At 39.6% G+C, this 27,318-nt stretch overlaps 1 protein-coding gene across 2 annotated transcripts; it reads left to right on the top strand.

Annotated features, from left to right (window-relative positions):
- The first annotated feature begins 487 nt into the window (after positions 1 to 487).
- PRRC1 (proline rich coiled-coil 1) lies at positions 488 to 24,034 on the top strand. 2 transcript variants are annotated; one of them, XM_059492071.1, is made up of 9 exons: positions 488 to 568; positions 6,540 to 6,650; positions 9,633 to 10,028; positions 11,433 to 11,590; positions 13,774 to 13,876; positions 16,884 to 17,047; positions 18,470 to 18,573; positions 20,615 to 20,717; positions 22,208 to 24,034. In XM_059492071.1, the coding sequence occupies exons 2-9, from the start codon at positions 6,560 to 6,562 to the stop codon at positions 22,415 to 22,417; spliced, it is 1,329 nt and encodes a 442-aa protein (XP_059348054.1). In that variant the 5' UTR covers positions 488 to 568; positions 6,540 to 6,559; the 3' UTR covers positions 22,418 to 24,034. The 2 variants fall into 2 exon arrangements, with proteins under 2 accessions (XP_059348054.1, XP_059348053.1); XM_059492070.1 differs by lacking the exon at positions 488 to 568 and adding an exon at positions 672 to 788.
- Positions 24,035 to 27,318: the final 3,284 nt, after the last annotated feature.

The raw sequence follows: 27,318 nt of genomic DNA, 5'->3' as shown, positions 1-27,318 counted from the left end.
CCTCTGGGCCCTCACACGGGGAAAGGACCGGCTGCGGCGTGATCAGGGAAGGGAACGGAGCCCCAGGAGAGGCTGAGGGAGCTGGTCACCAGCTCCACTCCATAACCTCAGAAGCCTTTCCCACCCTAATTCGCTCTGTGAACCCAAATCACTTAAATGGAGACGTACTTCAAATCTCTACAATTAGTGATCTACACAGGATGCCCGATTACGTCTTAAGGCTGTCCTTGTAAGGCTAAGATCTAAGGGCACTACGTAATTCAGACGCGCATTCCGCCCACACCCGCTCCCTCACGCCGCCAACGTGGCGCTACCGAGATCCCGCCCGCCCCGCCGTTTTTATATGCGTGCGGAGCGAACCAAGCTGAGGGCGCAAGACGGGGGTGCGACCCCCCCGCGAGGGGCCGTTGGACCCGGCCGTGAGAGACGTGGCATGGCGCGGGGCCGGCGGCGCGCAGAATGCTGGGAGTTGAAGTCCAAGGCGGCGCCGGCTGCGGCCTCCTACCGTGTATCTCTGAGACGGGAAAGGCCGGGAAGAGACAACACGGGACGGGGGCGATCTGTCTCGGTGAGGGCACTTTTGGCGGCGGGAGCAGGCGCCGCGTTGTGGACCCGTGGTTCCCGGCGGTGGGGAGGAGCGGCCGGAGGGCTGGGCCGGGCGGTGCCGGGGCCCGGAGCGGCTGCGGGAGGTGCGGGGTTCGCTCCTCGTGTTTTGACCCGGCGCGTCCTTGCAGGGCTGCGGCGGCTCCTGCGCTCCGAGAGCTGCCAGCGCTGAGGCTCGCTGTGAGGTGAGGGTCGGGGAGCAGCACTGCGCAGAATTCCCGGTGCGATTTATCCCGGGGATTCCTTGGGTCGCCAGTGCCGTCCTGCTCCTGCCTCAGGCCGGGTTTCCTCCTGCGTGGAGAGTGTGGGTGCCGGGTTTTTCGGAGCCTCGGGGCACCGAATTCCAGCCCCGCAGCGGGGAATGGGAATGCTGGTCCTGGTAAAACGCCTGCGGGTTCATCCTCACTTTTGTTAATGCCGGAGGGAAGTGGTGCTTCAGGAGCCTTACTGCTTCATTGTGGTGTGTCTGGAGGCATAATTTGCTCTTTGTATGATTTATTTCGTTTTATTATCGCAAAAAACCCCCCCGCATTATTTCTTTTGGGAGAATAGCTCTGAAAGTGCTGGAGCTGTTGCATCATGCCCTGTGATATCCATACTCTGGAAAAATGATGGGAGCGGGCTGTTGGAATGGGCTGGGTCTGGCTGTTTCTTTGGTGCTGTTATTTCACGGTGCTGTGCAGTTCAAGACCTGGCTCTGCTGCAGCCATCGCTGGTGTGTGAGGTTTTGAGAGGGTTTTGTGACACTGAAATATTTGACAGCAAAGGGAGGAGGCAGGGGGGTGTAGTTTGCTGCAAATCCTGAGGATTGGCAGTGGCGTGAAAACGTGAAATAACTGACATTCTAATGAGTCTGATGAGGTCAGGCAGCCTTTGGAAAAATGGAGCTTGCTGGGTTTATGTGTCTGTGGACTATGCCAGCACTAGTGACAGGGGAAGGCCAACAGCCCTTGCTGTCATGCCTGAGGTTTCCAGCTGTCCTGGTGCGTGTTAGTTCTCATGCACAGTGGTGAAAAGGCTTCTTTGGGGTTTCTTTTAAGGTGAAAAAGTTATGCGGGTGCTGCAGTTAACATAATTTATGTGGTGAATATGGAATCACAGAATGGTTTGGGTTGGAAAGGGCCTTGAAGATAATTTTGTTCCATCCCCTGCCATGGGCAGGGACACTTTCCACTATCCCAGGTTACTCCAAGCCCTGTCCAGCCTGGCCTCGGACACTGCCAGGGATCCAGTGGAAGCCTCAGCTTCTCTGGGCACCCTGTGCTGGGGCCTCACCACCCTCACAGTCAAGGATTTCTTCCTAATACCTGACCTAAACCTACTCTCTTTTAGTGTGAATGTTTTTCACTCTTTACTGATAGTTCAATACATCAGATTCTGCATTAAGCTATACCACGAAACATGTAAACTAGCACATTGCACAGTTATTTCATTTGTGGATTTTCTAGCTTATGTCACATCTTTGAAGCGCCCATGTTAACTTGGAAGAAGCACAACTTGAACAGAGCCCCAAAATAATAAGTGCACAGTACTGTTTACCTGGTGCAATCAGCTTCCCTGTGAATTGGGAGGAAAGTTGACTTAGCTTCAGTTTCCTCCTCTAAGGCCTTAATCGTGAAAAGATATTTGCCACCTCAGTTTCCAGTCAAGGGATCGCCTCACACCCAGGTGCGTTGTTCGAGGTGTGACATCAGTAAAGAGCCCAAACTCTCACAAGTCAGGTACAGGAGAGTTTTGGGGGCTTGGTCTGTTGGGGGTTTTTCTTGTGTTGTTTATCCCCTCTCATGATTACTTCTCTTTAAGACTTTGGACTTTGGAACAAGTCGTTCACACGAGGTGATTAAACTGATGGCCTCTTTGTGCACTGTCTTTGCACAGAGAAAAGTGATCTCCTTAGTGCTCTCCCTTTCTAAAGTGAGAGAAAAAAAAAAAAAAAAAAAAAAAAAACCACAAAAAACAAAAACCAACCACGAGGAACTTTTCAGATGAAAGTTTTAAATGTACTCAGGGTCCAGTTCTGGTTTGGTTTCATTTTTTGAAGAGTGTTGCCATTTGTTTGGTGTTAGCTGCACCTCATTCTGCACAGTTGTCAGCGTGTGCTTAGCGACAAGCAGTGCCTGCAGCATGTGAAAACTTAATTAAAAGTTATGCCTAGTATGATTAAAGTCAAAACGTTTAGCGACATTTCAATTTAGTGTTCCAGCTTAGTGGTTATGTTTCATTTTAGGCTCTATTTAGAGAGCAGTTTCCTCTCTTAGCGTGCCTAAATATATTGTGGTTTATTTTTGTGGGTTTTGAGGGGGTTTGGTTTTTGTTTTGTTTTGGTTTTTTGTTTGGGATTTTTGCTTTTTTTACTAGCAGGAGCACTTACTGAAACAGAAGAAGAGATCAATTAAAGATGACTGAAAATACACCTCATTATAAACTCTGAAGTGTAGCTGATTCTAGATGATGTGTTTTTATCCACATGAAATTTGCTAATCTCCCATTTGTAGGTAATCTTACCATTAGCTGTGAATGTCTGTATTTTAGAGTAATAAAGTGAAGAATGCTTTTGAAGTGTGGTTAAGTCGTTAGGATGATTGCAAAATATTAGCACAAATGCAATTACTTTCTATTAAAATAAAGTGAGAAGATTAATAACTTGCCATTCTAGTCTCTAAATCAAATTATTTACTTCCTGCTTTTAGCACAAGCCCTGTTAAAAACTTCAGTCCGAGTTGTAGTCTGGTTTTGTGTTCAGTATACACAGCCTAATTACCTAGTTTGAGAACTAGGTTAATGGCTGAGATTTTGTTTTAGATTAATGGATGAGGTTCAGCTGGTGAGAATCAGTAGAAATGGTTCTAGAGACGGATTTTGTGGGTGTACTGTAATTCCTTTGTGTAATATGAGGATTTAGCATCATCCTTACAGTGTCTTCATTGTACTGAAAAAGGTTTTTTTTTTAAAAATAATTGGTCAAACAGAATTCATGCTTCTACTTCCTAAAGGGTTTGTTTTAAGGATGACTGATCACTGTAAATACATTTTTCCTGTATTTCTCATCACCATATCCCCACTTTTTCATTTCCATATAAAAACAAACCAGGATTTCCTTCTAGGAAGACGTGGCGTTATCGAATTTGCAGTTTCTGGTCACGGATCACTAGATGGCAGTACTGAAATTGTTTTCACCTAAATTCCATGTGCTTCACTTTCCCCGCCTCTGGGTTTCTCCTTTGCCTCTTCAGTTTAGTAAACCAAAATGTTCCAGTTTGCAAGAAGGCACAAAAGTCAGTTCCTTGAGAAGTTGGGCTGAGTTTCCAGGTGCTCCCTGTTGCAAATTGTGTGTTTGTGGCTTGGATTACGTGGAGTTATTATTATAGATTTGGGGTTTTTTGTCAAGTCACTGAAAAGACAGTCCTTAAGGAAATAATTGCGGGCTCGTCCTGCGGGGAAACTTTTTCCCTGCATCTCCCATGAGGGAAGTTGGGAATCCCCCTCTGGGATTTTCGTTGAGGACTGAACACTGCTAATGGATTTCTTGGGTCCTTTTCCCCATGGTTTTCTCCTTCCACCCATTCCTCTCACACTGCTGGGTTTGGGTGTGCCAGTTATGTTCATGAATATCCTGTAGGATCATTTCAATAATCTGTGGTGCTGGGTTGTTTCAACATTGTGAGCTATTAGGTTTAAGTTACCCTTTGTGCTTTCTGCTTTCCTTTTGCCTATTCCTGTGTCTGGTCTTTGCCCTTTTTTTTTTTTTCCTTTAAATTATTTACTTTTTTCATAATGCAGTACCTGCAAACCACAGGTGGATCCTGTTGAAAAATCACTGTACAGAAAAAAAAAATCACTGCCTGTTTGTGCAGGCTCCACATTAGTCAAGACATGGTTGAAGTCAGATCCATATGGGATTTTTTATCGTATTTCAGCAGCTGACATGATTTTTTGCACATTTGGAATTATTATTTCTGTCCTTAATCTTTCCTATTGTGAAGTTAATAGCAAAAAACAGCTACAGAGTTATTTATATTTCTACTAATTCCTGATTTTTCTGGACGTCAGGTGGCTTTTTGGGGAGTTGCTCCTTCTCCCACCCCCCATCACCACCACTGTAATAGATTTCTGAAAATTTGAAAAATCCTTGCACAGAGTTTTTGGAAAGTTGCTCTGTGGAACTTTACCAGTAATTCTGCATGGCCACAGAATTTATTTTAAGTAGTAAGCACCTCTCACCAGCTTTTAATCATGGAATTGGGTGAAATCAAGCAGCAGATTGGAAGAGCCTCAAAAAAATGTTTCTAGGTTTTGGTCAGTGATTATTTTAATTGCACAGTGGAAAATTCTTTCATCCTTTGCAGTGTATAACTGGAAGAATAACTTAAGAAATACCTCTGTGCAGAGGAATGTAAACTGATTAAAAGACAAAAATCATAAATTGCAAGTTCCTGCCCTTAGTAAAGTTAAATGGAAGCGTGTGCATTTCTTTTTTATGGGATGATGGGATGTACTTTGCAAGGACAGTCTGTTCCCCACCAGGCAGCTACTGACCCTTTCATCCCATCTGAGGAGAAGCCTGTAAGTGAATTAGAGATGCTCAGAGCCCAAAATCCATCTGTCATAAGAATTTGTTGAAGAGTGCTGCACATAAGCCACGTTGACTTGCTTTCCATGGCTCGACTGAAGCATTTAATCCTGAATCACTTAATGCAGATCATACTAATTTGGCAGAGGGTCTGTGGCTTCTGCTGTGTGATTTTGATGCTCTCATTTCTTTTGAGAACTCCTCCTCCACTTGTCAAGACTGACATTGATGTCCTGCTCTCTGGATTTTTCAGTTTGGTAATAATAGTAATTTTTCCTTCACATTAAACTGAGAGTTGTATGTACCTTTGAAAAAACGATGAGAGAATGAGAAATTTTTACTTTTGTTTTTTAAACAGAGGAAAGCCCCTGTGCCTTTGTAAGTGGAGCTCTTTTTTATATATATGTGAGAATTTTTATTCAACATACTATGTACGCCTTTGAATTCTGAAAGGGAATAAGCTGGCAGTCTTCAGTAGCCACTGATATAATGGATGTGGTGGAAAATGTCTTGAGCCTATCTGTTTTTTATATAGATAATTACTTTCATTTCAGTGAAAGTTCCTTAAGGACTGCTGCCTCAAGGAGTGGTACAGGTAATTTACCAGGCTTGTGAAGAAGCAGGACTTTTTGTAAGCTGCTGCTGCAATGAAGCATGGAAAGTCTCCTGGTGTTCATGAAAATCCTAATTTTTCCACTTTTCTAAGACCTTTTACATTAATACTCTTAAGTTAATTTTTTTAGAAGTAGTACATCTTAAAGGTTTATTCAGATATGTCAAAAGATTCTTCTGGCCTTCTAAATAAAAACCAAAGCCTTCAATTACTTCTGCTTCTGTTAACATCAACAGAGAAGTGTGGTATATGGATTTTACAGGAATTGGCTATACTGGAAAACTTGGTGTCAGTGTAATTTTAATCATGCTGGAAGTAACAGGTTGTGGTTTGCATTATTACAGCTCAACAATGCTGCAGAATTGTTCCCTGTAGTTAAGTTTTTTCTTGCAATGGGGTATGGGGTTTATGATGTGTAATTATTTCTGTATGGTTATTCTTCCAAGTACCACCAGTATATTTTGGAAGCAGTAGCTGGACAGGCACAGTAAGAATTTTAGAAAGAGTCTGGGAGTTTGAGGTATAATCAAAGTGCTAAAAATAAAGGGAAGATACAGGAGAAGGGGGACAAACTGGATAATTTTGTACTTGAGATAAGTCAGTGTTTTTCTTTTTTTTTCCGCTAGAGTTGGTATTTGAACGACCTGCTCTGTCCAGCAATGTAAATAACTGCGTTGTGGCCTTTGTGTTCGAACTGAAAATCTTTTTCCCTTGTTTCTGAAGACTCTTTATGTGGTTTGTTTCCCCTCACAGCTTTTTGTGGCTGAAGGAAGATGATGGAGGAGAGTGGCATAGAGACGACCCCGCCTGGCACGCCCCCTCCGAGCGCAGCCGGGGACGCTGCTGCCGCGCCTGTCACTTTAGGTGATGATAATAAATAATAAACCTTTACTCGGGCTTTTGAAGCACTACAGAACCAGCTGCAACCAGCATAATTGCAGTTCTCTTCTCCAGGATAATTGGAAGCATTTAAATTGTTTCTTAATCGCGGAAGTGGGCTCCTTATCTGTAATGCGTCTGGTATCGCACAGAATAATTGAATAATTTTAGCTTTTTTTTTTTTTTTTTTTTTTTTTATGTTCTTGAAAGTCTTGTAGGAAGTGATGTGGATGCACTTGTGGTTTTTAAGGATGAAAGGCTAGGGAAATAATACCTTTTATTATAGACCGTAGTTAGATGAGCAGCATAGAAGGGAGTTAAAACAGATATACAGGGGATAGTGGTAAACCTGAATAATCACTTGTGTTTTAATGCTGGTAGAATCCTAGAATGGTTTGGGTGGAAAAGGCCTTGAAGACCATTTTGTCCCACCTGTGCCATGGCAGGGACACCTCCCACTGTCCCAGTGTCCAGCCTGGCCTCGGGCACTGCCAGGGGTGCAGGGGCAGCCCCAGCTGCTCTGGGAATTCCATCCCAGCCCCTGCCCACCCTGCCAGGGAACAATTCTTGTTAATAACTGCCCTAAATAATCCAGTTTAACACCATTCCCCCTGTCCTGTCACTCCACCTCTTTGCACAAAGTCCCTCCAGCTCTCTTGCAGCCCCTTTAGGTACTGGAAAGTGCTTTAAGGTCTCACTTGTGAGGGGTAATCAGAGTGATTTCTCTGATTTTTCTCAAGATTCTGAACACCACATTTGAATACCACATACTGAACTTTTTGGCAGATGTAACTTTGTTAAATCAGACTTGTGCGGTATGTTTTGTCAGATGCTAAAGGAGGAATATTCTCACAAGATCTCAGCCTATAGCACTAAATTAGTTGTATAACAAAAGCAATTTTCTAAAATTAAAACTGTGGAAATGTAACCTATGATGGTGCAGTTGCTTTAGCTAGGATGAAAATGGATTCTGGAGTAGGCTTGCAGAGATGTTAGCACACATGAAATGTGTTCACTGCCTCATTCATACACAGGCAAAGAAACCAGAGCCAGAAGTGCATGAATTGTGGTACAGGATGTCATCAATAAAGTTAATTTTATAGAAATGGTCTTTAAATAGTACGTCTTTGGCAGTATTTTCTACTTACACAGGGAGAAACCATGAAAGATCTAATTTTTTTTTTTTATGGGGCAGAGGTTTGCTGGCCACCAGTGGCAAGGTCTGTTAAAAGAGTTGTTGAAATTAATGTGGACATTAACTTTTTTTAACAAAAAGTCTCAGATTTGCTGAGACTAGTTGATATTTTCAACTACTGCCTGGTTGATGTTATAAAAAAAAAAAATGCACTCATAACTTGTCCCATCCAGGTAAAGGTGACATTTCAACTAGGAGTGATGCAGGAAGTACTTTTATAAGAATGTCATGTTTCTGAGAAACTATTTCCAAAACTGATAGTTGGAAATAACTTCATCATTATTCATTCCTGCAGCCAAAACCAATGCAAGTGTTGCATAAAAACTGTCAGATCTGTAGACATCAGCCTGCAAAGATAATTTCCTGACCTGTGTGAACATCTTCCAAACTGTTTGTGTGGGATTTGAACACACTCAAAATAAAATGAAAATTTTTTAAAAATTTATAAAATTAAAAATAAAATTAAAATACAAAAATGCAGCATGTTCATCTTGCAAGGGGAAGATGAAAGTTTGCCAGCTAAATTCCAAGGAAATGCATGGTTTATGGGTGTAAGTGGGAAATGAATAGCATGGTACAGCAAACACAGCCAACAAAGCAATTCCATCTCTGTAAGGTATTTTTTTCAGCCCTTAAACCCAAGCATCAGAATAGTCTGAATGTAGAACCAGACCTTTAAATTCCTGCACACCATTACGTGTTAAACCAAGCTGTAAAAATTGCTGAGGTTCTTCAGTTGCACTGCTCAACCTAGAAAGTTACTGTCAATGATTGTGTTATATACTATGTTAACCGTTGTTAAAGAACTATATTATTATATTGATAGTATATTATCAAAACCATTTCCAGTGCAAAGAGAAAATATTTTGTACTCTTGACAATTTTTTTTCATTTGTCTTTATCTCATAATTTTGAAATTTTTGTTGTGAATGTTTTGTAATATATATGACATACTGAACAGTGGTACATGTAAACAATATAGAAGTAGATTTTACGTGGGGGAATGGATGCTCTTTTTTTTTTTTTTTTCTTTTTTTACTGATGTGTGTGTGTGACCAAGTTTTGAGACCATGGCATTAGTGTGAATTGTACATCATTTGACTGTGATGCTTAAGCTGATTCAGCATGTTGCTGCCATCAAAAAAGGCAATTTCTGTTTTTCTGATCTCATTTCCTGTCATGATTGGCTGTAGACAGGAAAATTGGCTTATCCAAGGATCAGCTGAAACAGGGAAATAGGGATCAGGGAGATGAGTGCCAGAGAAGAGAGAGCTGCCTGAGGTTCAGTCCATTTTCCGGTGCCACACCTCTAAATCTGATATTAGGAGTGTGTGTTTTATTCCTGAGGAGGAGCACTTCCTGCATCCTCAGCTGATGCAGCAGTCCCTCAGGAATAACAGAGCTAGCTTGAAATTTCTGAGGCAGGTTTCAGCTGCTGTGAATTCAGTAGTCAAATGCTGACTTGTCTTTTTAAGCTAATGACCAGTAGGGTCATGCAGGAAGAGATGTGTCCTACAAGATGCTGTCACCAGGGATTAAATGCCATTGGAGCTGTGTGAAAACTCAGGCAGAAGTTTCAAATTCACTTCAAATGAAAAAAAAAACGTGACAGGTTAAAAATTATTTGTGAAGTGTCTGAACAATATATATAACTGAACAAAATATATAACTGAAGTGTCTGAACAAAATATATAACTGAATCGCTGAGATTAAGGCTTCTAAATTTTTTTCTCTCTTCCCCCCCCCCCCCCCCCCCCCCGTATTTTTTGTAGCTTTTTCCAGCCCCCTTGCCACACCAAGCATGCCATCTTCTCCTGCCTACTCACCCCCCTTGCCAGCTGGAGTGTCCCCAGCTCCTCCGCCCATGATGACCTCGGCCTCTCTTCCACTTGTGCCTTCTGCCGCCGTTTCTACAATTGCGCCGCCCCAGAGCCCTGTCCCACCCCCTGCTGCCCCTGCAGCCTTCAGCACCCCCGTGTCCCAGTTCTCTGCTGCTCCTCCTCCTCCTCCTCTGAGCTCTGCTGCTGGCCCTGGCCTTGCTGCACCTCCCACTGGTCCCCCCATTTCAGGGTTTTCCATTTCTTCCACCTATGATATCACCAGAGGTCACGCTGGCCGAGCACCTCAGAGCCCGCTGATGCCTTCATTCTCTGCACCTCCAGTCACAGGTAACTGTTTATTGCTGAGGATCTCCTTGGTTGCTTATTATTCTTTTGGGTATACTTAATTAATTAGTTGTACTTAGAAGGGATAATACTCTTAATTAATTAGCTCTACTCAAAAGAAGGCATAATCGCTTTTAAAATACAGTCATGGTCCAGGACAGAGTCTGCTTTAAGTTATGGTAGCATTCAGGTTCACAGGAAAATCTTTTGTTTGAGGACTTTTATTTTTGTTACCTTGCACACCAAAGGCCAGCTTTTCTTCAGCTCAGAGAGCCACCCTCAACTTTTTTTTTATTCTTGAAGCTATTGTAGGAAGTGATGTGGATGCACTTGTATTTTTTAAGGATGCAAGGCTAGGGAAATAATACCTTCCATTATAGACCATAGTTAGATGAGCAGCATAGAAGGGAGTTAAAACAGATTTACAGGGGATAGTAGTAAACCTGAATAATCACTTGTGTTTTAATACTGGTAGAATCCCAGAATGGTTTGGGTGGAAAAGGCCTTGAAGACCATTTTGTCCCACCTGTTTCCCCAGAATGACAATAAACTCATAATTTTCAGGGTTTTGTTCTGAAAATCTGTCTCTTGACAAGCTGTCACATGACACCAGCTTCTGCATTTTTTTTTTTGTTTGCAGCCACAAAATTGCATTGGGATAGCTAAAAATACATAATAATACATGCCTTCCATGCAGGCAGTTGCTGTGGTTGCTGAACTGATGTCATTTTCAGCTTGTGGAGTGGAAACTTCTCTCCTCAGCTGCAGTTGGGCCAAGCTTTTATTATTACTGGTGATATCTCTTTTAAGTAGTCTGTATTAGGAGGATGTTCAAAAACAGCTATCAGTTGTGCAGCATAAAATAAAAATAACTCTCAGTTAAGGCTAGTGTTGGAAAATCCGTTAAAATAAGCTTGAGTAATGGGGCAAAGGCTCTGACTTTATTTTTCTACTGTTTTAGTTTCTTTTGTTTTCAAAATACATAAAGCTTCCGTCCTTTTTCTACTACTATTGATTTCCAGCACTTGGTGTTAGAAAATTTACTTTTCCTATTGTATGAAAACATTCCTGTGCCTTTGTTCAGCGACTAACACTTGTCCCTCTCTTTACTGAGAGTTTATTCTGAAAATTTGAATACAGTAAAAAGAACAGCTTTTAAATTAGTGTGATAAGAGAAAGAATAATTGTTTAACTTTGTACATAATGTGCAAGCAGTCTCAATTTTCTTAGCAGATATGATTGCATTCATTAGATCTGCTAGCCTTTGACAAGCAGAATTGTTCTTGTGCCTCCAAGAAATGAGATGAATTTGCCTGGAATTGTTTTATTCTTCCTGCTATTTTCCTCTTAAACAATTGCTTCAATATAACAAATTAAACCCTTGTGTTTTATATTTCTCTCTTACAGGTGTTTTGGCAGATCCCATTACTCAACAGGCAACTTTCTCTTCATCTTTGTCTCCTGGGTCTGGTTCTGCAATCACTTTTCCCGAGGAGCATGAAGATCCCAGGGTATCTACTGCCCAGAGTGGAGGACCTGCTGGAGGAATCTGGGGGTTTATAAAGGTAGGGGGTTTTTCTGTTGCCTTCGTGAGGAATTACCAACTTGTACTGACTATAGGAAGACTTGTTGCACTCTTTTAAGTGCATGCTACTATAAGTAATTTCTTTTTCCAGCCTCATGTGCAAGGTGGCTGTTTTTAATAGTGCTGTTTGCTGAAACTATGCTTTTACCTTTTCTCTGTATAGAAGAGAGGGGACTCACAAATGCAGGTGTTCTAGGTTAGTTTTGATTGCTGTGATACGAACTTGTGATAGAGCCTGTTCGATATGGATATGTTCTTAAACCAGACAAAATTCTAGAGCCCTTTAAGTCCTGAAGGGTGTTTTTTACTTCACAAAGACTATGCAGAATGTAGAATGTATGTAGAAAAAGAGAAGTCTGTTTTACCTTACCTGAATGCTTTGCATATCCCATCTATAACTTCCTAATTAACTGAGTTGGATTCCTGTGGGATGCAAGTCATATTTGTTCTATAACAATCAAGTTATATTTTGTCTTTTTTCAAGGATAGACAAGCTACCTATTTTTTCAATCACAAAGAAGCATCTAAGGTATTTTGTAAGATTAGTCTGCTAGAAGGGATGGAATGCACAGTGCAGAACAGATTCTCCTTGTGATGCCATCTAATCAGACAGGAAATAAGCAGCAACATCAGCTAGTGGAATTTCATTAGCCTGTAAACTCTATGGAGCTGTAAGAGATGCTACATTCAAGTGGCATCATGAAGATTGTAGCAAGAAACTCTGAGGGCTATACATCAACACTGAGCTGTCTTAAAGAGCAGCACCACATTTTGTCCTTGGGAAGAATAAAGAAAATTATTGTCCCAGTGCCCTTGAAAAATTTTGGTTTTCAATCCCTTTTAAGCTTGAAAACTTGGCAGAAGAAGTTGTGTGTGACATGGCAGACTGGACCCTCCATCTCTCCAGTGATACAGCCTTAAAGAGAAAGGTTAACTCTCCATCAGTACACTGAGAGCACAGTGTCGTGCTGCCATTTTCAGGGAGAAATGTCTTCTCATGATCATAAAAAACACATTTTCCTTCTTCCTTTAAGTAACACTGTTTTCCTTTCAGTCCTTATATTCCTCCTAATATTTGCAGTGGGTGGCAGTGTTCTAGAAGAGAACGTTTTACTTGTAACATGGTTCTTTAGCCCTTCTTGGAGTACCAGAGCTTTCCATTGCAAATTAATTGAAAAGCCAATCTCATCCACATTTTAGTGCTGCCACTAGGATCCAGAAGGTGTTCTGTTTCTGTTTATAGAGCGGGTCTATGTTACTGACTCCAGTAAAAAGATTTTGGTTGAAGTATCAAGCATTCCATGTGCTCTGTGTGTTCAGTAACCACTGCTTGAGAATTTCTTCAGTGAAAGAAAGAGGAATCATTAGTTATACTGAAACCATCAAGTTCATGATGTATGAAGTAAGCTCACATCAGACTATGTGCTTTTTAAAGGTGAGCCAGAATCTGGGACATGTTGTGGTAATTTTTACAGAAATGCATCCTGAATTTCCTGTTGAGGAGCTCATGCAGTAGTTGCCACACTTTTCTTTATTTCTGTTGTTGAAGTAATTTGATATACCCTTTTTCCTCTGGTGTTGTTAAGAAATCATACACCTTCCTTTCAGATTTCCTTCAAGCTCAGTAATACTGCAAACTGTGTCAATCTAAAATTGACAAATTAATGGTCTGGAATCAAATGGGACTGTTTCAGTTTCTTCAAAGATGCCTGAGCAGTCCCATTGCAGTTCCAAGACTAATTTCCACATAATTGTTGCGATAACCTAATGTTTGGGATTTGTATAAAAATATGGATTATTTCACCCTCTTTGTGCTAGGCAGATAAACACATAAAGGCATCCTCCACAGGTAGAAGCAGTCTCAGTGTTCAGGATCCATCTGTATAATGACTTTATGTTAGTTAGGCAGGCAGGATGCTACCTGGAGAAGCACTGCCTGGCTTTGCAAGGGCTGTTTCTGCATTACTGAGGTAGTAACAGAAAAGCCATACACTGATAAGTGTTACCCTGCAGTGTTTGTGATGAGTAATGCACAGCAGATGTTACAGAGCAGCTTAATATTTTTGTTATATTATATTATATGTAACATTTTGAATTTCTTGAGGAGAAAAAAAAAAAACCAACCCAGGAAAATAATATGGAAATATATTTGCTTAAATTTAGGGTGTAGCTGAGAATCCCATGGTGAAGTCTGTTCTTGATAAAACCAAGCATTCAGTGGAGACCATGATCACAACGCTGGATCCTGGCATGGTTCCATATATCAGTAAGTGTTTATGATAAACCATTAAGTATTGCCTGTAAATCCTGGAGAAGCTACTACAAAAGCCATTACTTGTACACTTGAAGTGTAAAAGCATTTCAGTTACAGATTGAAAATGAACAGGAAAGAAAATCTTTGCGTTACTCACATTTCTTATGTTACTGGCGGACACTGCATGTCACATGTAGGTGACCTGAAAGTAAAATAAGCAAGCCAAAGGCACCAGTTGTCCAGGCTGGTGGCTTGTTTTTGTTTTTTTTGGCATGGCTTTTTTTCTCCTAATAGTCTGATAAGCAGGCTATTAGTCCTCCCTCCTAGGTGTGTCAGTACTGACTTTGTTCTGCCTATGACAAAAGCTGGTCAGGAAACACCTAAGACTGAGAAGAAACCATTAAAATGATTTTTTTATTATTTTGTTTTCCTGAGGTGTTTTTTTTCAGCTGAACCTTTTAGGTGACCCAGCTAACTACTGCTGCACTTTTGTACTAGTGCAGAGGACAGGGGAAGATGACTTAATTATTGAGTAGTAGTTAATTCTCTTACATTTAAGGGAAAATCTCCCAGCAGCTGTCTAGGGAGGAGGGAGTGGGAATAAAACTAGTGAGGCCACAGCCAGCAATGCCTTCTAAAGGTATTTGAGGAGAGTAGCAGGATGCAGGGCAAAGCTACAGTAAAGGTTGATTTGACAAAGTGTATTTAAGGTTTCTATTGCAGTCATCACTGTCCTTTTTTTAGAAACAGGATCTGTTGGTATCCTGGATAGTTTGGCCCAGTGTTTATTGACAGAACAACTTTATCTGGAGGAGGAAGTAATATGAATAAAATGCTTGGTTTGTAGGATTTAGGTTGAGTATATTAAGTCAGTAGTTACCTCTAAACTCTCTACAGTTCTGGAAGGGGGAGTATCTGTATGTATCTTGGCCATTTATGTACTGCATTATTTTTGTAGTTTCAGGTTGTGAAAAAGGAGCAGAGGTTTGTAAACTTAGCCTGTACTTCCTTGTAGAAATGTATTCTACAAAAACAGCCCCACTTCTCTCTGCTCTCCTTCCATTACTGCAATGCCAAGGAATTTCATGTCCCTCATTGCCAAAACCTGAAATTACCAAAGCTTCTGGATGAGGTGGTTGAAATTTTCTTTTTTTTCTCCCTCATCTGAACAAATAGTATTTCTGTAATCTCTTTCTTGAAAAGAGCTGAACTGTTTTCATTGGCACATGGTGAAAGTGTTATCTGAGCTGCACTCCTGGAACAGACAATTTCTATCTAGACAGGAAATGGTCACCTCATAAGCATCAACAACAGTACTTTTACAACAAAAGACAGCAGGGAATCTTAAATAAGGATAAGGAACTGTAATTTCAGTTTATAATGCACAAGGTACGATGAAATTTCACATTCAGGTGTCAGAGCTAAACTTGATACAAGAGTTCTGCCCCTGAATTTACCAGGGTGCATCTAGTTCTTACATTTTAGGTTTCCATTTTACTAGATTTTGTCACAAATGGTTTCTTTTAACCCATGTAGTGTCTTTTTTTCAGTTCTGTAGTATCTCTGATGAAAAAAATAGATGGCTTTGATATTTGATGATCCATAATACAAAAGAACATATTCTGTATTCTGCAACCAGAGGCACATTTGCCATTCTTAAAACTGTTAGGTAGTAATTTGCTAGATATGTTATGGATTAGTTTTTAACTTCATTAAAAGCTGTTGAACAGTATTTCTGTTCCTGAGCAGTCAGGCAAGGCTAACTTCAGTAAAAGCCTGCAGTCAATTTTAAGCACTTGTTTAATTATGTTAAATTGATTTATATCAAGAAGGAATCAATGAAAAAAGATACTCTCAATTATTTTTAGTCCAATAGTTGCACAGCATTTAAAACAATTGCTCCAAGTTCAGTGATCTGTACACCTAATTACATTCAGCAAAGCAATTGATAAATAAAATGATAAAAAATTACCTTAAACCCCACAAATAGTAGGAATTGCTAAAAGGTTCTAGCCTATCTGGTGATTATTCATAAAAATAAGATGATTCCTGTAACTGAGGTCTGCTGAGCCAAAAAGTTAATTGTTTTTTTCATTAAAATTAAGCTTTGGGTTTACCCTTATCAGTGAAGGAACTTTTCTTGAATCAGGATAAATACTGCAAACTCTGTAAGCTTGTGTGGTTGATGTATTTTATTTAGGCAGCTCTCTCTGATGTCATATTCCATGTTTGAGGAAAGATTTATCTGTTCTTGAGAAAGCTTCTCACAGCAGGGATGAGTTTTATTGTGTGTTTCTGCACAATAAAAGTGATCCAGCTGTGACAGACAGATGTGAGGTGTGATTGAGTCTTCTGTGGTAGCTTTAGATTTCTTTTCATTCATGAGTTCTTTTGTTTCATTCTGAATAAGTTTAGTGAAAGCTCATGCTTCTTTGTGGAGATACAACCCTACAGGAAATGTTTAGAACTCTGTACAAGCTTTTTGGTTCCGTAGGTATTTAAAATCTAAAAAGAGCAATAAAATGATACTGAAGTTCACATTCCAAGGACAGCTAAAAAGTAATGGGAGCCTTTCTTTTAAATCTTGTGTAATTTGGCAGCTGCTCACTGGATTTTATGACCTGCATCAGTGTTCTTCAACCCATTCATGAGGGTTTGCAGTATTCCTTGATGCTTCACAGGACACCAAAACATCCTTGGAAAAGGATGTCTTTGAGTTATTTTCCTAAAGCTCTGTGAATTGTCATCTTGAATGAGTGGTATGATTTTTTTTTTGGGTGCTGAACCTGAAAATAGATCAGTTCCTGCTGCCTGTTTTTCACCTTTGTATCCCTTAGTTATTCGTCTGAATTTCAGTTCCTAACTTAAGTGACTTCTGCTTCATGGAAGAATTATTGTCCAGTGCATGGCAAAGAGAAGAAGCAGCTGGAGAAGGTGTAGAACTGTGTTTGAACTATACTGCCATGGGAAGGAGAAATATTCCATTTCTTACAGATCACTTTACAAAATTATTTTGCAGGAACTGGGGGAGAGCTGGACATAGTGGTCACTTCCAATAAAGAGGTGAAAGTTGCAGCAATTCGGGATGCTTTTCAAGAAGTCTTTGGGATGGCTGTTGTGACTGGAGAGGCCGCACAGTCCAACATTGCACCACAGCCTGTGGGCTATGCTGCAGGCTTAAAGGTAAGTTGATATGTAGTAGTAGCAAAGAGAAATTCACCCAAAATTATCTCATTTTCTGTAAAGTGAAGGTCAGTTTCTGGGATAGGTAAACATTTTCTTTGGGGATTTTTTTGGTGTTTTCGTTTTTTGTTATTGTTTGTTCATTGAAGTGGTTTTTGTTTGGTTTTTTTTTTGTTTGTTTGTTTTGTTTGGTTTTTGTTTTGTTTTGTCCAGGCTTGATGGGGTTTTTTGTTGATTCATTGGTCTTGTTATTTTATGGATTAAGGGGTTTGGCGTTTTTTGTCTTTTTTTCCTCAGTTTGGATCATTAGATCTAAAGCTCTCTTTGAAATATTTTCAAGATTTCTTGCAAACATATTTGCAGCAAGTGAAGAGTACCTATGTCAGTGTATGATGCCATTTATGTCAGTTTCATTGTACTGTCACTGATTGCCATCACATCTTGCATACGTCGGGCTATTACTGTGGCTTCCAAGTATATTAGGCATTTTTTGAATATATTACCAGCATATCATGTTGGAAATGTTAGAAATTAAAAGTCTCCAAGATTGATTTTTCTCCCCACTGATTCTGTGGATCAAAGAAAATTTGATTAACACTTGATATTTCTGAACAGATCTGTGTTCTCTTTGAAAAATAAGAATTCCCTGGGCAGCCTTGCAAACTGCTGTGCCGCCCTAGAGGAGGGGTTAGCAAAGGTTGTTTCATCAGTTCAGGCCAATGAGTGAAAATCCTGAAAACAGCTGTTTCATACTCTATTAACTAAATGTAAACAAAAATTCATGAAAAAGGAAGGCTTTCCCCCGACTGTTGTGGCAGTGTTTGCAGACTAAAGCCTGTCCTCATAGCAGTGTATTATCTGATGCAATTTTATATTAAGATAAAGCAAAACAATGTGTGTGTTCCTTTATTTATCTCCTGCGGTGTATTGTATATTTCTGTTCCAACTTCAGAGTGATAACAGTTTTCAGGGGAATAATTCCTGTGTGTTAGTTGGATATGTAACACAACAAATGGATTCTTTCCCTTGCTCTTACAAAGCTGGTCCAAAGCTCTTAAACAGCCTAAACCCAAGAAGTTTTAAGTGGTAGAAATGTCAAAGTAACACAAATATACACTGATGCTTTAAGTGAGAGTTAAAACCATCAAAGGTTAGGAATTGTTGTCACAGATTAGGAATTCTTTGCATGCTACCCTGGGTATTTTTCTTGGAATGCAAAAAAACCTAAAAAAATTTAATTAGCTTTATCATAGGTTTTTGTTGCTGTTTGGGATTCCTGGCCTTTCCTTAGTTTGGGTTGTTGGTTTTTTTTCCCATAGAGTCATTTAGAAAAGTGTGTTCTGGGGTTCTTTTGGGGTTGATCTGCAAGCCCAGCACTAAGCTGTGGCTCAGTTTTGTCTAACAGCTTGTGTTGCCACTCAGGGAGCCCAGGAGAGGATAGACAGCCTGCGCCGGACAGGAGTCATCCACGAGAAGCAGCCTGCTGTGTCAGTGGAAAACTTCATCGAGGAGCTGCTTCCTGACAAGTGAGAGCCTTGCATTTGTCCCAGGAGGGTGGGGACACGTTGTGGGGACACCTTGTAAGGAGCTGGTGGCAGTTTGGGAGGGAGAGGGAGAAGGAGAAGGAGAAAGATAGAGAAGGAGAAAGAAGGAGAATAAGGAGAAAGAAGAGGAGAATTAAGGAGAATAAAGAGAATGATAAGGAGAAGGAGAAAGAAGGAGAAAGAGAATGAGAATAAGGAGAATGAGAAGGAGAAAGGAGGAGAAAGAGAATAAGGAGAATGAGGAAGAAGGAGAATGAGGAGGAGAAGAGAATAAGGAGAAGGAGAATGAGAAGGAGAAAGAGAGTAGGGAGAAGAGAAAGAAGGAGAATGAGAAGGAAAAAGAGAATAAAGAGAATGAGAAGGAGAAAGAGAATAAGGAGAAGGAGAGTGAGAAGGACAAAGAGAATAAGGAGAATGAGAAGGAGAATAAGGAGAATGGGAAGGAGAAAGAGAATAAGAAGGAGAAAGAAGCAGAAAATTTGTCTGAAGTATCTTGGCAGGCTTGGTTTTGGTGATGCCGTTCAGCTTTTTGTCCAGGCTTCTTGAGACCTTAATATAATGAAGTCCTTGTCAGATTTTGTAGATTGACAATGTAAAAACACATTGAAGTGAGCTGAAAAAATTAAGGAGTGGTAAAATTGGGAATTTGGCTAACAGTTTGTGCATTGGGGTGTGCATCCTCCCTTCTCTCTCTGAAATTGTATCAGAAGAGATATTGGGAGATGTTTGGCATTTAGAACAAAATGATTTTATCAAATAATGTATTTTCTGTTTTCCTTTCACTGAGAATGTATTATTGCATCTAATTTGCACTGCACAGACACAAAAATTCTGTTTCAAAATGCTTTGCAATTTGATTTTGTAACATTGTTTGACTGGCAGTTCTTGAAGCAGCTTTATAAGTAAATGCTAAGACATTAGGGACAATGCTGTGTTTTTCTTAATACAAACTTACATAGTTTTCTTCCAGTGTTGACCATGCTTCTACATGTCCAGAGGAGAGGAGTTTCAAGTAACTACCCACACTAGTAATAATATGTGTCATAGTTAATCCTCTTTGAAAAGACAGTAAAATGTCTAAATCAGACTAGATGGAAATAAATGCTAAACAAAAATTAAAACTTCTTCCTACTCCTATTTACTTTAGAAAATTCCTCATTTATATTTCACTAAAAATACTAAATGAAAAATATAGCAAAATGAGAGTATCTGTCCAAAACATAAATAAAAGCCCATCACATGGATAAAAATGCAAACATTAGAAGACAAGAAAATACCAGCAACTTCATTATTAATTGGAAGCAGGTTATATTTAGCCATGAGGCTTTCTCAGCAGCCTTTAATAGTTGCCAGTCAAAGCATCCCAGTGCTCTGCTCCCTGCTAAAAAGATGATGGAACTGCTTCTTCCTGTCTGGCTCCACTAAACTCTTACCGTGAGGCTTGTGTGGTCCAGACAGGCAGAAATGTTTCCCTGAATAAATAATTTTAATTATTGCTGTAGCATTACACTTTCCAAAAAAATCTTCTGAATGTAGAACATGAATGATAAATAGACAATTTTCTTTAAAATTGTTAGGGGAGGTTATTTTAATGAGAAATGTTCTTTGAAAGATTGAATGAAAACTCTGTCAGAATACCTGTGGCCAAGGGATTGTGTCTGCCCACACACCCAGCCCTCCAGCTCTCTTTTTTTTCTTTGATTTGTAAGTTTCATGAAATTTATATTTCTGTGTATTTTATGCGTTTTACTTGCATATACATGCGCTATTATGAGAGATGGATGGATGGATGGATGGATGGATGGATGGATGGATGGATGGATGGATGGATGGATGGATGGATGGATGGATGAAAAGTGACATATGCAAATTTCACTTGCAAAATACCATAACAGTTTGATGAGTTTCATTATTAAATTATTACTGCAGCTGTAATAGGACTTGTAAAATGTTCATAATGCAACTTTTAGCATGTTGGTTTTCACCAGTACTCAGAAAAAAAACAATTTGCACATCACTGCAGGTGGTTTGACATTGGATGTCTGATTATTGAGGATCCAATTCATGGAATTCACCTGGAAGCATTCACCCAAGCAACACCAGTGCCTTTGCAATATGTTCAGCAGGTGAGAACATATTTTCAGTTTTTCAGTTTTCTTACCAATTAACAGCTGAGACATAAGACTGAAGTTTCATTTTAGTTTTGATGTTAGTTCTTACTGGAAGTTATTACACTTAAATGTTTTCATTTATGGAATGAGGATATTTTTGCATCATGTTTATTAATTATTTATGAATATTTTTGCAGAATATTTTTGCATCATGTTAATGAATTAATCTTTAGACATTTATAGTAAAGCTTTTCTTAGTCAAGAGTCTCATTCTGCAATATCTGTCACTTTGGATATTTGCAATATCTGTCACAAGTTTTACTCTCCTATAAGAAGAAACACTAACCAAGCAGGCAGCATGCTTTACTCTCTGAAAATTCATTCCTAAAAACAAAGCATTCCCATTTTCCATGTCAATACTTGGACTTAAGTCCTCTGAACACAGAGTCCTACCTGAAAGACAAGGCTGATTTCAAATGTGCTATTTTGGCAAAGATGTACAATTCTGAAATCAGAATGTTTAAATATTGAAAATACCATGTTTCATTTGAGTGAAAATAATGGAATGAGCTGCAGTAGTGTGCAGTTCTGAAATACCACCAAAAGAAGTTTTTCTGGAGGTGGTTTATTTTTTTTGGGCACAGACTGGGAATTACTCCAGTCACTGCATGTTGCCTGACAGCAGATATGAGTCATTCTTCAGTTAACTCTGGCCTGAAAATTCTTTTAAAATAAATGTTTCCATGAAGAATTTATAACCAGAACTGTTTGGGGTTTGATCCTGAGGATGTTGTTTTGGGTGAGCAAACAGTAACTTTGGGGCTTTTTTCAGTAGCACCAATTTCTGAATAGCTGAAATTTGTGTGGTGGTGTTCACAGGGGCCCCAGGACGATGGAAGAGACGAGAACTTTACTCCATGTTTCAGAAGGCTGATTTATTATTTTATAATATATATTGTGTTAAAAGAAAATTATATATTAAAACCATACTAAAAGGAGACAAGAACCTTGACTCCATGTTTCAGAAGGCTGAGTTATTATTTTATAATATATATTGTGTTAAAAGAAAATGATATATTAAAACTATACTAAAAGAATGGAAGAAATTATTTCATCAGAAGGCAAGCAAAGAATAGAAAGGAATAGAATAATAATAAAATCTTGTGACTGACCAGAGAGTCTGAGCCAGCTGACTGTGATTGGCCATTAATTAGAAACAACCACATGAGACCAATCACAGATGCACCTGTTGCATTTCACAGCAGCAGATAATTACTGTTTCTCTTTTCCTCTGAGGACTCTCAGCTTCTCAGGAGAAAAATCCTAGCAAACATATTTTTCATAAAATATGTCTGTGACAAATTTGCTTCTCACACCCTTTAATTTTCCACATAGGTCCGTTGATACAAGCATGATTCTTGCAAAATCCGCTTAAATCCAACAGCAGACACAAATCTACCAATCCAGACTGTTTCAGTAACCAGTTGTCAAACTTTCACACGCAGGCCAAGAGCCTGACCCCTCAGGACTACAGCCTGAGGTGGTCGGGGCTGCTGGTGACGGTGGGCGAGGTGCTGGAGAAGAGCGTGCTGAACGCGAGCCGCACGGACTGGCACGCCGTGTTCACGGGCATGTCCCGCCGCCAGATGATCTACAGCGCGGCCAAGGCCCTGGCAGGCATGTACAAGCAGCAGCTGCCGCCCAGGACCGTGTGACAGCAGCGACGCCCTCACGCCGGGAACGCGCGTTTGGTTCTAGTGGAAGCCCTGCGTTCCCGTGCTCAGCAGCGCAAGATTTGTGATTTCAACTCTAAACCGTCTCTGCTTGTTGAGAAGTGAAGGTGATTGCCAGGAGTGGAAGTGAGCAATTGCAGTTTCTAGCTAATGTGTGATCTCCCATATGATTCATAAAACAAACGTGTATTTATGACTGCTACAGGCAGCATTGCAGTTTTTTAACTGGAATGTGCTGTGGTGTGACACCTTACCAGCCATTTGCTGAGACAGTTAGTTAGTATTCTTTCTAAAGGGGATATTTGTTTAGCTGTTTCTATTATATTAGTAATATAAACATGTTGACAGCATAACATGTACATTATATATGGATTTCAGTCCTGAGAGACTACCTTCTGTATTACATGTGGTTTTTGGGGCATGTGTTTAGGGGATACTTACCACCTCCTTGGGTTGGTGTCTGTATGTAGTTCTCAGGAGTGATGCCAAGTAGTGTCTACAGCACCTAAGAGTGAGCTGCTGAAGAAGAGCACAAATCCATGCCCTTGTTAGTTGAAGTCGTTGCTAAATAATTCTGAATTTTCATTTTCTATGCTGCATCTTTCTGCTTTTTATGTAACAGTAATTGAATTCGTGGCCAGCTGAAGAACCACAGACACAATTTCAAGTTGCTTCAGTGGGTTTTAGATCAGGTACTGCTCTCCCCACATGAAATCATCTCAGCAGTTTCAATAACATGATTTACTCCAGTGCTTCCAGACATCATCTGTTATATGTAATTATGTAATTTGTTTCTATGTATTTACAGTTGTCAGTAATTTGATTATGGAAAATGGTCATGTGTGTATCACTTGCTATTCTGAGTTTTCTAAACACTTTTAAGTCTAAAGCTTTCATGATGTCATGAGTTCACTGTTTCTCATGTAAGTTTTGAGTGGTGTCTGATTTTTTTTTTTTTATTTTTTTTTTTTGTGGCTATAAATATCTTCCATCCACACTCACACAATCTTAAATCTTTACTTAGAAATATGGAAGTAATTGTGAAGAAATATTTTGGTAATACTTTTTTAAGAAACAAAGAATAAACAAATACTTTTTGTTTGCCTTAAAGAAGCAGTTTTTCAGCTTGTATTGCTCAGCCTTTACCTTTCTTAGATGCTTTCAAAGAACATTTTGTATACAGTATACTGTTAAGCCAGCTCATATTTGTACCCAGTGAAAGCCTGTCTATTTCCAAGTAATATATTTGGCCTTAATTGGCTTACTCTGTAAAGCAGTTGAATAAATGTTTTCCCTAGAGAATTGCATCTATTTTAAAGGCTTGGTTTTTATTACAGATGATGAACACCTTTATTGAAGTCGTATTTGCATGGTCAGTTTGCAGGTTTGTCACATACTAAAACATGATCCAGCTCTCAGTCTTGAGGTCCCTCATTGAGACTTCTTCTTTCCCTGTTAAACCAAAAAGGGGATACAAAGAGGTTTTCTTGTCATTATGCAGCAAAGGCATCTTTGCATTTACTGTAATTTCAGTTTGCAGTAGATAATAAATTGAATGCTGCAGTTTTATCCACTGCTAGCAGCATCCATGATGCAGAGGAGGAGGACATGAAGTCATCAGTAGGTTTAGGCCCTGGCATGGCTTAAAATTAAAACTCAAGAGGAACAACCTTTTCTTTATGCCTTTCCTGTCCCTGGCATTCACTTTTTAAGAGGTGAGAGGAGTAGAGGAAGACAATGTGGTCAAGTGCAATGTTTTTTCTCCGGCTTATGAACGTCTCGTGATTTATTTCTGACAGCTCCCAGAAGAATTAAAATTATTTAGCTTTGCAGCTACCTATTAGTTCTTTCCCTTTGGAGAGCATTATTTGCTTGTGTGTTGGAAAGTCACACCCTCACATGAGCACCACAAGCTCAGCTTCTTCCCTGAGAGGCCAAGGGAAGGAAAAATGTCTGGACTGTGATCTGGGAGGCCAAAAAGTTGGAAATTGCTTTCTGCATTTTTCTGGAGGCCTTGCTCAGGCTCTGAGTTACATGGATAAATTCTGAACCATATTATGGAGACAGTTCAGCTTTTTTACCACCCCCCGAGTTGTGTTGTGGCCAATAATAAGAGAGAAAGCTCAACAGGGGCATTAAATTTATACACAGATCAACTTAGAGAAGCAGAGACGCTTGGGACATGTAACTTTTGTTACAACTCCCAACTGCCACATCATGGCAGGGGGTAACTTGTAGGTGCAGCTGCAGAAGCCATTTCTGCTGAGGTCGCTCCAATGTGAGTGTCAGAAGAAATCATAAAAACTACTATATGTTTTACTATTATACTACCATTTTTAAACTGTGTTCCACATAAAAAAAAAAAAAAAACCAGCCAAGCTCTTTGAGTTTGCATTACATAAAGATTTGTGAGATCCTTAAACTGAGATTCTTTAAAATTCTGGAAAAAAAATCTGCATTTGGGGCTGCTTTTGTTGAGAAGTTAATTCTCTGTTCCTGGCCTCAGTTTTTCATCACGGCATTGCTCAGAACAGCATGGCTCTGAGATGAGAAAAATGATGGGAAAATGGTGAGAAAAACCTTGGATATAAAATTCCACACACATTTCTGTTGAACAAAGTCTGATAGCTTTCACCCAGCTGCCTTTCTCAAGATTGTCCCTAAATGTTTGTGAAGGGATCGGGGCGTGTGGGGTCTGATGGAACAGCAATTACAGCTTGGTGGAACATATTGGTCCAAAATCAGGAACAAAACAGCTTCAATAACTGCTCATACTCTTTCCAGAGTGTTCTCCTTTAACAAAAGGCTTTCAGAAATTATAATACCACTCCCCCTTTCTAGACCCCTGCTCAGTTTGGCAAGATATTGAGTGGCAGAAGAGGGCAAAGGAAAGAACAGGGTCTGGAAGGATGTGAAAGCAATCAGGAGAGTGCCAGAGAAATAGGAATATCTGGTGAGGCCTGAATGCAGGAGGATTGCAGAGGGTAGTTGAGAAATCAGGAATGTGGAATAACTTGTGTCTGATTGCCAATTTTGGCCAGCTTTTTAGGAGAGCACAAGCATGCAAATATTCTAGCAGAGACACTTAGCACAGATGTGATTCCATATCTCTGTCTAATGAAGTTTATAAGTTGCTTTTGATGTTTACCCCCCTCCATGCAGCATGAGGGAAGTTTTTCAGGGGGTGTTTTTCAAGTGGGAGATTTCTGAAGGATTTCTGTAAGTATAAACCTGTGCAAATGAGAATTTTTGTAACAATTCTTAAGGATATTTGTAAAAGTATCACCTTTTTTTCATAATAGTAAACTTTGCAGATGAAAGTAAGAAATTTCACTGAATAATGTTCACTCTGCAATACAGAGTTCTGTGTGTTTAGTTTGCAATTACATTTGAATTTTGAGCAAATTTTTAAAAAGAAAAAAAATTCTTTTGTTTATTTCCTGCTGTTAGGAACAAGTAGTAAATGAGAACATGCTGTATCCCATGAAAAGTTGTTAACAGACTTAAAAGCAAGAGTAAAATACCTTCAAACTTGATTAATTTTCTGATGTGGATTTTAACTTCAACACTTCTATTTGTAACCTATCATGAACTCATATTTTGAAATCCTGAATCTTGGGAGTAATTTGCCTTTCACTTTATGGCTTTGTTCCATCCATAGTTACATAATTCAGGAAAAAAAGTGATAAAACTAATGGTGAATGGATTTCAAGTTCCTAAAAGGAAAAGGGGCCAATTGGTTTGATTTATCATCTCATTGTGCAGCTCTGTCAAAGCTTTGGATACTCCAGCCAGCTGATTCTGCTGGCCAGACTATGGCCTGTCAGCTAAATTGGGAATAAAGGGAGGAATAACAGGTCCAAAAACACTCAACAGCTGCTTCTGAGCTAACACAGGGGGTTCTCACGTACTGGATTAAAAGGAGATGGATCTTTAAGGTTACAGGAAAAAATAAAATATTTAGTGTTGAGAAAGTGATTTTCAGTTGTCTTGGTATTTTACATGTGTGAGCAAATGTAGCTGTGTGAAAAATAGGGAAGTACCTCATGGAAGTAAAGGAGAAAGGTAAGTTGTTTTTCCAAGATTATGTTGGCTGTTTTAGTACAAAGTCATATGGAATTCTGTGTTATGCCAGGGCTTTTTTGGTGTTGACCACAAAAACATGCTTCCTGGTAAAGGATGCTCCATGACACGAGTGAATGTTTTTGTTTGTTTTGGTTTTTTGTTTTTTGGGGTTTTTTTTAATAAAATATCTGGTATTGGAAATCACACACCAAAACTTTCAAACTTGTTTTAATCTTTGTTGTCAGATGAGTGCAACCATCCTGTGTTTGGTAAGGATCAAATTAAAAATTAGCTACTGCCGTAGTTTTGTGGTGAATAACGCATTGAATCACTCGGTCAAGTACCTTTGTCAGCTTGGTTTTGTATTCCCTCAAGAGTTCTCTGAGTTTTGAAAGTTTTCACTTGCCTTAACTTGAATATTTGTGTATTCATGCCTTGCAGTTGAGTTCACTGCTGTGAGAGGGACCTTAATTTCTTTTTTCCTCAAGTATCACCTGCTTCCTCTGCTTTTACCATAACTCATTGAATGCACAGTACCCATGGCTCATTTTCATAATGTAACCCTTACACTTGCAGGAGCAGCCATTGCAGAGCAAGTGCTGAATGCTCTACATGTTCTTGGAAAAGTGCAATTTGTGTGACTGTTTAGACCACTAGTGGGATTCTGAATAGCTGTGCCCATCCAACAAGAGGTGAAAAACAGTTTCAGGCACAGCAGCAGGCATAGAAAGAATTCCCAAGCAGACCAGTTATATAATAACACTTATAATATATTATATATATTATAGGGTGTATATATATATATACATTATATATAT

The sequence above is a fragment of the Ammospiza nelsoni genome, chromosome Z (genome assembly GCF_027579445.1).
Source record: "Ammospiza nelsoni isolate bAmmNel1 chromosome Z, bAmmNel1.pri, whole genome shotgun sequence".
Classification (NCBI taxonomy): domain Eukaryota; kingdom Metazoa; phylum Chordata; class Aves; order Passeriformes; family Passerellidae; genus Ammospiza; species Ammospiza nelsoni.
This window is presented reverse-complemented; position numbering and strand designations above follow the sequence as displayed.